Source organism: Penaeus japonicus, unplaced genomic scaffold (genome assembly GCF_977035675.1).
Source record: "Penaeus japonicus unplaced genomic scaffold, GWHDUDI00000001_assembly GWHDUDI00000012, whole genome shotgun sequence".
Lineage (NCBI taxonomy): Eukaryota > Metazoa > Arthropoda > Malacostraca > Decapoda > Penaeidae > Penaeus > Penaeus japonicus.
In genome coordinates, this window is record NW_028234414.1 from 45,127,452 (window position 1) to 45,142,451 (window position 15,000).

General features: G+C 50.3%; 1 protein-coding gene across 1 annotated transcript in view; it reads right to left on the reverse strand.

The window, feature by feature from the left end:
- The window catches only part of LOC122259854 (plexin B), a 35,271-nt gene that overhangs the window by 19,708 nt on the left and 563 nt on the right, over positions 1 to 15,000 (reverse strand). Inside the window, exons 2-8 of the mRNA XM_086542194.1 lie at positions 14,789 to 15,000; positions 13,986 to 14,651; positions 2,807 to 3,082; positions 2,089 to 2,681; positions 1,752 to 1,947; positions 997 to 1,233; positions 544 to 727 (exon numbers count right to left, since the gene is read on the reverse strand). The exon at positions 14,789 to 15,000 is cut by the window's right edge and continues 189 nt beyond it. Coding sequence (XP_086398320.1) covers positions 544 to 727; positions 997 to 1,233; positions 1,752 to 1,947; positions 2,089 to 2,681; positions 2,807 to 3,082; positions 13,986 to 14,651; positions 14,789 to 15,000 — 2,364 coding nt within the window. The remainder of the gene's footprint in view (positions 1 to 543; positions 728 to 996; positions 1,234 to 1,751; positions 1,948 to 2,088; positions 2,682 to 2,806; positions 3,083 to 13,985; positions 14,652 to 14,788) is intronic.

A 15,000-nucleotide genomic window follows, 5' to 3' on the forward strand; every position in this document is an offset into this window, starting at 1 on the left:
ATGTAGATAGATAGATGGATAAAGAGATATAGATATAAAGTATAACCGTGTGAACAATACATAGAAAAAATAGTAAAGTGAAATAAAAATGATCCATTACAAACACTTAATAACCAATATTTGGAACAAAAAATAATACTAATAATAATGACAATGATAATAATAATAATAATAATAATAATAATAATAATAATAATGATAATAATAATAATAATAATGATAATAATAATATTAATAATAACAATTATAATAATAGTTATCATTACTATTATCATTATAATAGTAATAAAAACAATAATAATGATAATAATAATAATAATAATAATAATAATAATAATGGTAATAGTATTATCATTATTACCAGCATTACTACTAATAATAGAAATAGCAGAAAAACAGCAATAATAATAACAATGACAGTAATAAATAAAAAAATACCAATAATAACCAATAATCAATAACAGTAATAATTAACAACAATAATAAAAACTACAATAACAACAATAACAAAACCAACAAGACACGACCATCTTCTCGCCTCACCTTGTTTACACTCCGACCTGACATTGGATTCCAGGGTATCCATCTGTATCTGAATCCTCTTGTACTCGCGTTCCGCCTGGTTGCTCTTGCGACGGTACACGACCAGGATCACCATGGACACGAGGACCAGGAACAGACCACCGAAGGCCATCCCACCGATCGCTTCGGGAGGGAATTGGTATTCCTGCAAAGTGGAAGGGGGGCGCGTGGTAGTAGATAGATCGATCGGGAAAGAAAACGGGAAGAGGGCGTGTGTGTGGTACGTGGGGGAAAAGAAAACGGGATTTTTTTTTTTTTTTTTGGGGGGGGGGGGGGGGGGGGGATTTCTATGTGTATAGAGATATATGCTTATAGTACCACTCTAATCACACACACACACACACACACACACACACACACACACACACACACACACACACACACACACACACACACACACACACACACACACACCTTGATCATCTCGTAGCGCAGATGGCCGATCGGGAACCGCAGATTCTGGCCCATCCTGACGACCACCAAGGGCAGGCCGGTGTCCGTTGCATGACCTAGCTCGTCCGTGGGCGGCGGCTGTCCCTCCGGGGGTGTGCACACCAGCTGGGTCAAGGCCAGGGAGGTCACGTTACACTGGCGAGTCCCGATGGTCACGTTCACATCGGATTCGTCGCTGGCCAGGTTCAGGTTCACGCCCTGAGGGAAGGAGGGAGAGGGCGTCAGGAATGGAAGGAGGAATGGCTGGGAAGGGCTGCGAGTCAACCTTATATTTATCTTTTATTACTTTCATTTGAGATGGATTTTTTTTTTTTTTTTTTTTTTTTTTTTTGGGGGGGGGTAAATTGAAGAAATATTGCCTATATGAGTGTGTATTTGTGTTTGTGTGTGTGTGTGTGTGTGTGTGTGTGTGTGTGTGTGTGTGTGTGTGTGTGTGTGTGTGTGTGTGTGTGTGTGTGTGTGTGTGTGTGTGTGTGTGTGTATGTGCGTGTGTGTGTGTGTGTGTGTGTGTGTGTGTGTGTGTGTGTGTGTGTGTGTGTGTGTGTGTGTGTGTGTGTGTGTGTGTGTGTGTGTGTGTGTGTGTGTGTGTGTGTGTGTGTGTGTGTGTGTGTGCGTGTGTATGTGCATGGGCATGTGCATGAGCATGTGCATGAGCATGTGCATGAGCATGTGCATGTATATGTGTATGCGTTTGTACACAACGACCGGCAACCCACCTCGATGACGAGCGTGTCGCCCTTGTAGAGCTTGATGCCGTTCGGGAACCTCTTGTAGGTCGGGTCGAGGACGTAGAGGAGGGAGGCGCGGGCGGAGGAGGGAAGGACGTGCTTGAGATTCCTCACGGACGCTACGTTGTCCATGATGAAGCCGACGTCGAGGAGGACGGACTCGGCGTCGTTCTGGCGAGGGGACCTGGGGACGGGGGGGGGGGGTATATATTAACAGGCGGATCAAGATGAATAGCAAACTCAACTTTCTCTCTGGTTCTTTTATGATTTCATAGAACAAGACATATGACGACGTCCCAATCCAGCTGACGACGCCACAACTCACCTGGACACCTTGTGGGACACCCTCGCCTCCGCCTTGGCGTCGGCAGGCCTGTCGATGTCCCTCCGCTCGCGCATGAGCGCCATGAGCACACGGCGGTTGACGTGCGGCGACGGGCACTCCATCTGGCCGGGGCTGAGGACGCGACACGCCGAGGAGTTGAGGATGCGGTCGTGGAGGAGGACCGTGATGCGCGGCGCCTGGATGGCGTCCAGGTTACTGCCGTGCACCGTCATGAGGCGGCCGCCGCTCCAGGGGCTGCGCAGCGGCTTGAGCTCGAACACGCGCGGGTCCTGCGTGTACGCGAAGGGCTCGGCCAGCACGCGGACGGCGCTGTCCACCTTGACGATGAGCTGCCTCGCCGTCCGGGGCAGCCCCGCGCCCTCCTTGCCGCCCTCGCTCGACGACAGCGGCATGCGCGACGTGACGCACACGAGCCGGTGCGACGACGACTGCGTCTTGTTGACGACGCACGGCAGGTCGTCCAGCGTGGCGGACACGTTAGAGCCCACGTTGAGGAACCTGCCGTTGATGGAGAGGACGGTGCCGCCCGACACGGGGCCCTTGGTGGGCCACACGCCCGTCACGCTCACGTTCTGTACCGAAGAAAATCGTCATTAATGGGGGAAAGATCAGCGCAAAAATCACTCTGAAAGAATCTGACAAAAATGAAATGACTCTGAGGAGAGAAAGGGACGAAGGAGAGAGAAACGCCACTCACGGTGTAGGTGAACTTGACGGTGGACTTGGTGGTGCCCGCCGGCGTCGTCACGCTCACGGGGAACTGCAGGTCCTGCGAGGAACCGCCGCTCCCTCCCCGGGCTGGCGCTGGCCCCGTGATGCACGTGATCTTGACGGATACGTGGTACTCGTGCACGCGGCACGGCACGTCGCCGATGAAGACGTTGTCCCGCACGTCCTCCTCGCGCAGGCCCAGGTTGCTGCCCTCGATCGTGACCAGCGTGCCGCCCTCCAGAGGACCCGCGAGAGGCTGGATCTGCAAAGGGAAGACAGTCTCATTACATACGGGGAAATCCTTTGCAATATCGAAGAGGAATATATGTAAACAGCACGAATGCCATCTGCAATTGCCGCCATACCCCGATACATAATCATGACAAAAACGTACATCCTTTTTCCGTGCTGCGATCCTGTCATTTGGGAAAAAAGTGGATTCGAAACGGATAAAAAGAAGAAAAAAAAAAATACGGAGAGAACATTTCGGTTAAAATAACGAGCGTCTACCATAGCCCCCCCCCTCCCTCCTCCTCCCCCCAACAACACCTCAACCAACCCCTGTCAAATCATTTATCTGGAATTGAATAAAACAACCATCACTTATCGATATTAGACAACCCCGAAATCCATGTCAAAATCCATGACGTCACGGCCTAATCCTTCTCGGGACTCGTCGCTTGATTGATGACGTCTTCGCTGACAGCCGCGTGATGGATTGTGATTGGTCAGTTTTTGAACCCCGAGAACCAATCAGAGATGCTTAGTGTGCAACGCCCGTCACATTGTTACCGCGTCAATTTTTTTCTTTTTCCCCTCCTTCTTCCTCTTCCATTTCCTTTCTTTCTGCATTTGCATGGCTTGCAATCTCAACTGTGGCCGTTGTTGCAATGGTCGGTGTACTCTCATGTATCTTTTTATCCATTTATTTATTCTTTATAGACCATGGGAGAGTGTGAATTTGACTCTTAATAATTTCAAACGAAGCTTCATGGACGAATTCGAATCCGCTTGATGTTTCGAAGCTATTTGAAGCAAATAAAAACTAACAAATCACAGATTCGTCCAGACGAAATAAGAAAGAAGGAGAGAGTAAGGCAGAAAAAATAGATATATAATACATAATAGATAAGATAAGATAAATATAGATAGAATATGAAAATATAATACGATTATATTGTATCAGTGACGAAACATATAGATTATTCTTCGGCTTTCTCCTCCTTCTTTCCTTTTGTATTTTCTTTATCCTCTCCTTCCATTCCTCACATCCCTTATTTTCTGCTTATTCTAAATCTTCTGTTATTCCCTTTGGTTATTATAATTTTATTATACTTCCTTTTTCTCTTTCTTCTACTCATTCTACCTCTTGCTCTTCTTCTTTTGTATCATAATCTTTCTTATTACATTCGCATATAAAAAAAGGAAAATAGAACACCAGGAAAGAATGAAAAACAAATCCTCCTTAACGAAAATAAATTCCAAAGAATTTCGAACTGATCTTTAAAGTTTACATCATAGAAAATCCGCTTCATAATTGGTCAAGTCCCCCCCCCCTTCTCTCTCTCTCTCTCTCTCTCTCTCTCTCTCTCTCTCTCTCTCTCTCTCTCTCTCTCTCTCTCTCTCTCTCTCTCTCTCTCTCTCTCTCTCTCTCTCTCTCTCTCTCTCTCTCTCTCTCTCTCTCTCTCTCTCTCTCTCTCTCTCTCTCATAATTCGCTTTCATAAAATATCCATCGATCAATCAGACTGTCATATTTGATTATCAAAATCAATCGATTTTCTTTATAACCATTTATAAAGTATGAATAATGACTTTATTTCGTTCGTGCTTTTTTAATGGAATTTACTGAGGAATACACGCGCAAACGTACATACCAACAGCCAACAAACAGGTGCACACACACACACACACACACACACACACACACACAAACACACACACACACACACACATACACACACACAAATGTTATCACTACTACTACTACAACTACTAGAAAAAATAATAATAAAAAACAGAAAATCATCAAAAAACAAAAGAATGAATCAAACAGAAACACGAGTACCTAAAAGACAAGAAGAAAAAGAAGAAGAAGAAGAACAAGAACAAGAACAAGAAGAAGAGGACGAGGAAGAAGTTCTACAGCACTTTTAGATTCTTAAACTTTCCTTCTTGGCCGCTAAACTTCTTGTAGGTTTAGTAGCCAGGATTGAGGGGAGGGGAGGGGAGGGGAGGGGATGGGAGGAGGGAGAGGGGAAGGTGAAAGGGGGAGGGAGGGGAGGAAAGGACATAAATGGGGGGGGGGGGGGGGTTTACAAGGAGAAAAAAGAAAAAGGGAAAGAATGAAGAGATAGAAATGGATGAGAGAGAGAGAGAGAGAGTGAAAGAGAGAGAGAGTGAGAGAGAGAGAGAGAGAGAGAGAGAGAGAGAGAGAGAGAGAGAGAGAAAGAGAGAGAAAGAGAGCACGCGGCATACATACTCCCCGTACACAAAGCCAGAGAGACCCAGCCAAGCCAGCTGATAGCCCGAAGGCATTTCAAATGAGATTTTCACGTAATTTGCTATTCCTTTAAAAAAAAAAAAAAAAAAAAAAAAATATCCATCGCAAGAATACATTCTTTATGCATTTTTGCCCTTAATGAAAATGGAAGACAAACACGACGCCTTTACAGATGTCCAGTCTACTTTAATGGAAAATAAACACAAGGCAGTTAAGGATTCTAAGATACAACGCCTCCCTTGAGAGAGGGGGAGAGGGGGAGAGGGGAGGAGGGGGCGGAGATGGGGGAGAGGGGGAGAGGTGGAGAGGGGAAGAGGAGAGGGGGAGAGGCAGATATGGGGAAGAGGGGGGGAGGGGGAGAGAGGAGGAGAGGGGGGAGGGGAGGAGGGGAGGGGGAGAGGCGGATATGGGGAAGAGGGGGGGAGGGGGAGAGAGGAAGAAGGGATGGGGAGAGGCGGAGATGGGGGAGAGGGGGAGAGGGGAAGAGGAGAGCGGAGGGGGAGAGGCGGAGATAGGGGAGGAGGAGGTGGAGATGGGGGAGAAGTGGGGAAAGGAAAAGGGGAGATGGGAGATGGGAGAGGGAGTAGAGACGAAGAGCGGAGGGGGGGAGGCGGAGATAGGGGAGAGGGAGGGAAAGGAAAAGGGGAGATGGGAGATGGGAGAGGGAGTGGGGAGGGGGGTTCTAAAATACAGCGCTTTCCATAGGCAAACGATAGAGGGGGTAGTGGGGAGAGGGGATAGGGTAAGGGGGATGGAAGGGGGAGAGAGGCAGGGAGAGGAAGGGAGGGAGATTTATAGACTGATAGATAAATAGAGAGGGAGGGGTCGTCAGGAGAAAGATGAGTAGTGTTGAGAATAGTGAAAGATAGTGTGGTGATGTTGTGTAGGTGATAAGGTGTCGGTGTGTGTGTAGGAGTTGTGAGTTTTGAGGTTTTGTGTGGTGTTGAGAAGGAACGAGATTGAGGAGTGTGGTAGAATTGGTTCGAGTGTGAGAGTGAGAGGTGAGAGAGGTAGAGGAGGAAAGAGAAATGAGAAAGAGAGAATAGAGAGGGAAAGAGGGCAGAGGAGAGACAGAGAGATGGAGAAAGAGAAGAGGAGAGGAGACGAGATGAGAGAGAGAGAGAGATGTGAGAGAGAAAGAGAGAGACAGAGAGAGAGAGATGAGTGAGAGAGGTGGGAAAGAGGAGAGAGAGAGAGAGAAGAGAGTGAGAGAGAAGATAGGAGGAGAGAGAGATGAGAGAGAGAGGATAGAGAGAGAACGAAGAGAGAGGGAGGGAGACGTGAAGAGAGAGAGAGGGATGGGATAGAAAGAAAGAAAGGAAAGAGGAAAAGAGGAAAGAGAAACAGAAAGAGGAAGAGAGAAAGAGAGAGGGAGAAGGAGAGAGAGAAAGAGAAGAGGAAGAAGGAGAGAGAGAAAGAGAGGGAGAAGGAGAGAGAGAAAGAGAGAGAGAGAGAGGAAAAGGTAGAGGAGTGAATTTTCACTAATTGCTGGCCCAAAAAAGTCAATATACTAAATAACAGGGCGCAATAAAGGTTCCTTGCGTGACAATAAAGATAACACTCCAAACATACGCCGTACACACGAGCGGACACACACACACACCACCAAAAGTTAACACTTACACGCCCAGCCTCGCGCTCCGATCAATTCCTCTCTCTCTCTCTCTCTCTCTCTCTCTCTCTCTCTCTCTCTCTCTCTCTCTCTCTCTCTCTCTCTCTCTCTCTCTCTCTTCTCTCTCTCTCTCTCTCCTCCTCTCCTCTTCTTTCCTCTTTCTTCTCTCCCCCCTTTTTTTTTCCCTCTTTTCTCTTTCGTCTTTCACTTTCTTCCCTTTTTCTCTCTCTCTCTCTCTCTTCTTCTCTTTTTTTCTTTCTCTCTCTATTTCTTTTCTTTCTATCTCTCTCGCTCTCCTCCTCTCTCTCTCCTTCTTTCTTCTCTTTCTTTTCTCTCTCTCTCTTCTCCTCTCCTCTCCTCCTCCCTCCAAACTCCCCATCCTCTCTCTCTCCCTCCCTTCCCTGGCTCTCGTGTCTCCCCCTTCATCCAATCTCGTCTCTCGTCTCCTCTCCTACCGCTCTCTCATCCCCCTCCACCTCCCCTCTCACCCCTCACTCTCCTCTCACGCTCCCCTCTCTCTCTTCCTCTTCTCTTCTCCTCTCTAAGTCTCTGTCTCTGTCTTTCTCTGTCTCTGTCTCTGTCTCGCTGTCTCTGCATCTCTCTTCTTCTGTCTCTGTCTCTGTCTCTGTCTCTGTCTCTCTCTCTTCCCTTCTCTCTCTTCTCTCTTCTTTTCTAATCTCTTTTCTCTATCTTATCTTATCTCTATCTTATCTCTATCTCTATCTTATCTCTCTCTATCTCTAACTCTATCTTATCTCTATCTCTTTTCTTTCTACTTTTCTTTCTTCTCCTCCTCTCTCTCTTCTCTCTTCTCTCTCTCTATCTCTCTCTCTCTCTCGCTCGCTCTACTCCTCTTCTTCTCTCTCACTTCTCTCTCTCCTCTTCAACATCTCTCTCACTCGCGCTCTATCTTTCTCTCTCTCTCTCTTCTTTTTCCTCTCCCTCAAACATAAAGACATTCAGACGATGCTTTCCCAAAAGCCACAAAAACCACCTAAAAACAACCAAACCAAAAAAAAACAATACAAAAAACCTAAACCCCTCCCCCCCCAAAAACCCAACAACCCGTTTTGATCATTAAATATTATTTGATTAAATCAAACCCAACCACCCTAACCAAAAACCCCTAACCAACCCAAAAAACTAACCCCACCCACACCTATCACATAAAACCCCCCCACCAATAACCTAACCCCCAACACCCAAAAAACCCCCCAAAAAAAAACCAACCACAACTAACCCCCCAACCCCTCCCCCCCAAATGAAAAAAACCGTCCCCCCCCAACCCCAGCTCGAAATAAAACAACCCCAAAACCCCCCACCTGTCCATCCCCCCCCCACCCCACCTGTTCCCCCCCCCCCCCCTAATTCATCAACCCCACGAAGAATAATCTTGCTAGGGAGCACATAGCAAGTGTAAATCTAGCTTTGCACATGTTGATACTGTTGCAAGGGACAGGAATGGTAGGGAAAGAGGGGGTGGGTGGAGATGGGGGGTAGGAGGGGTGGGAGAAGGAACAGAGTATGGGTGGGAGGGGTAGGGAGAGGGGGTGGGGTAGCGATGGCGGAGGGGGGGTAGGGGGGAAGGGGAAGGGGGAGGAGGGGGGCAATACCGTAAGAGTTTTATGGAGAAAAAAAAAGATTTTTTTTTCCTTTTAGTTTTTTTTCCTTCTAGTTTTTTTTTACTTTTTTTCAGAGGGAGTTATTAGAGAGGTAATTAGTGTAATAAGTGTGATCTAATTATAGAAAGAGGATGATGATGATGGTGATGATGATGATGATGATGATGATGATGATGATGATGATGATGATGATGATGATGATGATGAAGACGAGGATGAGGATGAGGATGAGGATGAGGATGAGGATGAAAAAAAAGGATCCAAAACACACGGTAGATGAAAACAGAAATAAAGAAATGAACGAATGAGAGAAGATAAAAAAAAAGACAAGAGTGAAAGCGCAAACACTGATAAAAAAAGACTAAAATCATTTTTTTCCATAAAAAATACAATACAACAAAACATATAAATTCTATAAATATAAAATATAAAAAAAATACAATAAACTTAAAGACACAAAATATAAAATAAGAAAAAAAAAGAAAGAAAAAAAAGTTAATTCCGACAGCAACCAAAACAGGACAATCGGAGCGAGAGGGTTAAAAGCCATTTCAAGGAAGGATATGGAAAATTGCAAACGTCCTGATTACCGCTCTCCTAATGCTTTTTATATTCGTATCAGTGCCTCGTGCAACGCTGATTGCAGTACCGGTTTACGCCGCTTCCCTTCCCTCTGATTTGTGGGCATTTGAGTTGTTCTATTGCACTTAATTGCACGTAATTAAACGTCATGCACAACGGGTTGGAGGGGGAGGGTGGGGAGGGGGGAGGGGAGGGGGGGGGGAGGGGGGAGGGGAGAGGGAGCAGGGAGGGGGGAGGGGGGGAGGGGGGGGGGGGGGAGGGGGGGGGAGGGGGGGGGAGGGGGGGGGGGGAGGGGGGGGGAGGGGGGGGGGGGGGGGGGGGGGGGGGAGGGGGGGGGGGGGGAGGGGAGGGGGAGGGGGAGAGGGAGGGGGATAGGTAGCCCTTCGTGTTCCGATAATTATATCTTTTATTAATTGCCATATATGCGAACGCAGATGACTTAGTTGTTCCTGTGACCATCGTAATGTGTGTGTGTGTGTGAGAGAAAGAGAGAAAGAGAGAGAGAAAGAGAGAAAGAGAGAAAGAGAGAGAGAAAGAGAAAGAGAGATAAATAACACACAAACAAACATACAACCCATGAGAAAGCATCCAAAGGCGACCCAGACTCGTGCTTCGAAAAAGAAGGACCAAAGAGGTGAGCAGGGAGGCCATTCGCAGTCCTGGGGCAGGGGGCAGAGGGTAGGGGGGCACGGGGGCAGGGGTCTAGGGAACAGGGGGCAGTGGGTAGGGGGCAGGGGTCTAGGAAACAGGGGTCGCGGGGTAGGGAATAAGGGGGCAGAGGGGAAGGGAGTAAAGAGACAGGGGACAAGTGCCAGGGGGCATGGGCAAGGGAAATGAGGAAGGTGGTAAAAGAGATAGGGGGCAAGGGGCATGGAGAAGGAAAAGGAGGAAGGTGGTAAAAGAGACAGGGAGTAAGGGGCAGGGGGCAGAGGGACGGGGTAAGGGGGAGGAGGAAGGGGGAAGGGGAACAGAGGACAGGGGGCAAAGGAAGAGAGAGTATGGTAAAGGAGGGGGGGGGGAAGCAGGGGAATGGTAGAAGAGGAGGGCAGGGCAGGGGAGGGGAGGGGAGGGGAGGGGTGGAAGGGGTATTCGGAACGAAAAACGAGGGGTAGGGATACCAGGGAGAGGGGTAGGGGGCGGGGGCAGGTCCTAGGGGCACGGGAGGTGAGGCAGGGGGTAAGGGTACCAGCAGACGGGGGGGGGGCAGCTGGGGGGATGGTGGGGAGGAAAATAGGAGGTTAGGGGGCGAGGCGAGAAGTTGGGGAAAATACGGGAGGGGGAAGGGGGGAGGACAGTAGGGAAGGGGGAGGGAGGGGAGGAAGACCCCCCTACCACCACAACTATAAAAATCCCGGAATATTTGAAATCGCAACATGCATATTCAAGACTAGTTTTCAAGGGAAGAGTTTCACTGCATAATTGAGATAATGCGAAGTTGCACTGTTGCGCGTTTAAGCCGGGGTGTGAGGAATATAACATATAATGAAGATTAGAAATATAATGATGTTGATGGTGATGGTGATGACGATGATTCTCGGTCTCGGTCTCTGTCTCTCTCTCTCTCTCTCTATCTCTCTCTCTCTCTCCTTATCCTCCCATCTCAGCAACAACAGTTGGCCGACTATCGCCTCCCTCCTTTCCTCCCCTCCCCTCCTCCCCTCCCCTCCCCTCCCCTCCCCTCCCTTCCCCTTCCCCTTCTCTTCCCCTTCCCCTTCTCCTACCCCTTCCCATCCCCAGCCCCACCCCATTGACCCCCACCTTTCCTCCCCTACCCTTCCACCATCACACCCCTCCCCCTTCCCTTGGTCCCCTTCCCCTTCCCCCTCCCCCTCCCCCTCCCCTCCCATCCCCTTCCCCTTCCCCTTCCCCTTCCCCTCCCCCTCCCCCTCCCCCGCATTATCCGGACTTATTCAGGCTTCCGCATTAACGGCTTATCAAGTGTAATTATCATGTGCCGACTTTATCGCGGGGCATGTGCTGGACAGAAGGGAATGATGGTGGTGATGGTGATAGTGATAGTGGTGGTGGTGATGGTGGTGGTGATAATGGTGGTGATAGTGGTGGTTATTGTGGTGTTGATGATGGTGATGGTGGTGGTGGTGTTGGTAGTGATAGTGGTGGTTATTGTGGTGATGATGATGGTGATGGTGGTGGTGGTGTTGGTAGTGATGGTGGTGGTGGTGGTAATGGTGGTGTTAGTGGTAGTGATGGTGGTGTTGGTGGTGGTGGTGGTTATGGTGGTGTTGGTGGTCGTGATAGTGATGGAGGTTGTAGTGGTGTGGTGTTGGTGGTGATGGTAATGGTGGTGTTGGTGGTGGTGGTTATGGTGGTGTTACTGATAATAGTGGTGGTGATGGTGATGATGATGGTGATGATGATAAAGAAAGGGAAAATGGGACCAGGAGATAAAAGAAGATAAGGAAATGGGGTTGAGGGGGAAAAGAGAGTAGACCAGAAAGCCAAGAAAAAAAAGGGAGAAGAGAGAAGAAGAAGAAGAGGGGGGGAGGAGGAGAGGAGGAAGGAGGGTGTGGGAGGGGATGTGATGACCAGAAGGCCAAGAAAAAAAAAGGGAGAGGAGAGAAGAAGAAGAGGACAGAGGGGGGGGGGGGGGAGGAGGGGAGGAGGAGGGGGGGGGGCAGAGGGGAGGAAGGAGGGTGTGGGAGGGGATGTGATGACCAGAAGGCCAAGAAAAAAAAAGGGAGAGGAGAGAAGAAGAGGACAGAGGGGGGGAAGAGGGGAGGAGGGGAAGAAGGAGGGTGGGGGGGAGGGGAAGAGGGGAGGAAGGAGGGAGGGGAAGAGGGGAGGAAGGAGGGAGGGGGAGGGGAAGAGAAGGGGAGGAAGGAGGGTGGGGGGAGGGGGGGGATGTGATCACTTGAACGGCCAGTGTCTACAAAAGCGATCGCCTTGGGACTGAGTGACGTCCCAAGGCGGTGACGAGCGAAGGAGGATAGAGGATAGCGGATGGAGGGAAGGGGGAGGGGGGGAGGGGGAAGGGGAGGGGGAAGGGGAGGGGGAAGGGAGGGGAGGAGGAGGAAGGGAGGGAGGGGAGGGGAATGGGGAGAGGGGGAGGGGGAAGGGGGGGAAGGGAAGGGGGATGGGGAGGGGAGGGGGGGTTGTTTCTTCGGATGAGTTTGGAGTTTTTGTCAGCTCTTTCTCACTGTCTCTGTCTGCCTCCTCCTCTCATTCTCTCTGTCACTCACTCACAAACACACAAATACACACACACATACACACACACACACACAAACACACACACACATACACACACACACACACACAAACAAACACACACATACACACACACACACACACAAACACACACACACACACACACATACACACAAACACACACACACACACACACAGATATATATATATATATATATAGATAATAGTTAATAGATAGATAATAGACAGTATAATATATATATATATATAGATATATATATATATATTATAAAGATATATACATTACACAACATATAACATACATATACACGTATATCATATACATTTCAAGATATCTCCATCCGTCTTCTCACAAAATATACCCATCCATCAAAAATCACACACTACCATCCACCCATCCATCCACCATCCATCCATCAGACACCGGTACACCATCCCCCATTTCAAGATTTCACCGTCTGCTCTGCCATTTCCATCCATCCATCCACCCACCCATCCATCCACCCATCCATCCATCCATCCATCCTCTTCCATCCCTTGATCACGAGCAGAAAAAAACAAAAAAAAGCCATCGGGCACAATGGCTGGCCACAAGAGCTTTCGGGGAGCCAAGGATACCATATGGCCTTAAAGCGATTACACATACACCAGATTGCAACTGATATTACGGCCATCTTAATCCGGGATCAGTTGAAGGGTAAGGGGAGGGGTAAGGGAGGGGGAGGGGGAGAGGAGGGGGAGAGGAGGGTGAGGGAGGGGATGGGGTAGGGGAGGATAGGGGGTAGGGAGAGGGAAAGGGTGTTGAGGGGAGGGAAAGGGGGAGGGGGTAGGGGTAGGGGGAGGGAAAGGGGTTGGGGTGGGGGGAGGGGGTAAAGGGTTTGGGGAGGGGGGGAGTGGAAGTGGGGGAAGGGGTGAGGATGGAGGAAGAGGAGGAGGAGGAAAGCAGATCTATGATCCCCCTTTTTTTGGGGTGGGGAAGGTATGACTGAGGTGTTTGTTTGTTTTGCGTTTTTATCCTATGTAAGGGAGGGAGGAAGGAAGGGAGAGAGAGAGAGAGAGAGGGAGGGAGGGAGGGAGGGAGGGAGGGGTAGAGAGAGAGAGAGAGAGAGCGAGAGAGAGAGAGAGAAGAGAGTGAAGAGAGAGGAGAGAAAGAGTGAGAGAGGAGAGAGAGAGAGAGAAGTGAGATATGAGAGAGAGAGAGATCGATGAGAGAAGATAGAAAAGAAAGAGCTAGAAAGACGAAAAAGAGGGAGAGAATAGAAGAGAGAGAAGAAGGCAGAGAGAGAGAGAGAGAGAGAAAGAAAGAGAGAGAGAGCGAAAGACACAGAGAGAGCGAGAGCGAGAAAGACAGAGCGAGAGTTCTAACGCTAGCTAAATCCCCGACGCCGCCATAATCAGCGTGAGTGGCGGCTATTCCTGCTCGCGGAGACCGCCGACGGAAAAAGGTAATATTCAGATTGGTGCCTTGAAAGCGGCGGCGCCCGCGGAGGCTTTATGCTCTCCGGGAATTTCGAAATGGGCCATTCTTCCGGGCGGAGGCTTTCTTCTCCGCTAGGGAGGGGGTGGGGCGGGGGGGAAGGGGGGCTTGCAACAATGATGAGAATGGCAATTATGATAATATAGAAAGCCTAGACAATGGTCCCGAAGGGGGCTACTCACCACATCGATTCTGGCGGTGGGGCACTGTGCCAGGCGGCCGTCGCTCGCCGTCGCCAGGGCGTCCTGCTGGTGCGTCCCCGTGGGCAGGGGCGCCACGGCGGACGTGGCGGCCGCGGCGACGCCCGGGAGGGACGGGCAGTGCGGGGCGTATCTACAGGAGGAGCCGCACCAGGTGCAGCGGTAGCGCGGGTGGCGGGTGACGCAGAGCGAGCAGTCGTGGTGGCCGCGGTGGGCGCCCAGCACGCCGCACTTGTAGAGCGTGAGCGGGCGCGCGTCCACCACGTGGTCGCGGTTCCACACCAGCGTGACGCGGGCCTTGTACTCGCCCTCGCCTGACTCGTAGCGGTACACGGTGGGCTCGCACACCACCCGTTGCACGCGCCGGTGGTGCTGGCGGCTGGCGCTGCTGGTGGTGGTGGCCGGGCTGCTGTTGCCGCCCTCGGGGTCCTCCTCGTCCTCCACCATGACCCGCGCGCCCACCAGCATGGTCGCGCCCTCGATGCTCACCACGCACTGGAAGCCCAGCTGGCCCACGCGCGGCACCGGAAGGTTCTCCACCAGCAGCTGCAGCTCGCTCTTGGCGCCGTCGGCCGCCAGCAGCGGCGACTGCTCCTGCCGGAACCGCGGGCAGAAGCCCGTCCCGTGCGAGGCGAGCTGAGACGGATTCTGCAAGGTAAACATCGGCAAGTTAGCATAAACCTAGAAATGACATCTTATACAAAAAAATCATCACAAATGATTACTTCATGGTTCTCCGACGGCATGGTCGGTTCCTTCGGCGCCGCAGACAAAACTCGACTCACGTTTTCCCCGGAAATGACCGTTCTCCTGCAGGACGAGGCGTTGTGCGTGCACGTGTTCTCGTAGACGCACCAGTTGCAGGCCCAGTCGCTCTTGACGCAGCTGCCGCAGGTGTTGTGGCGGCTGCAGTCGTAGAAGGCGAAGTTGCGCGACACGAAGTCCTTGTTGGTCTCGCTGGAGCGCACGGCCAGCGGCACCAGCACGTGGTCGTGGT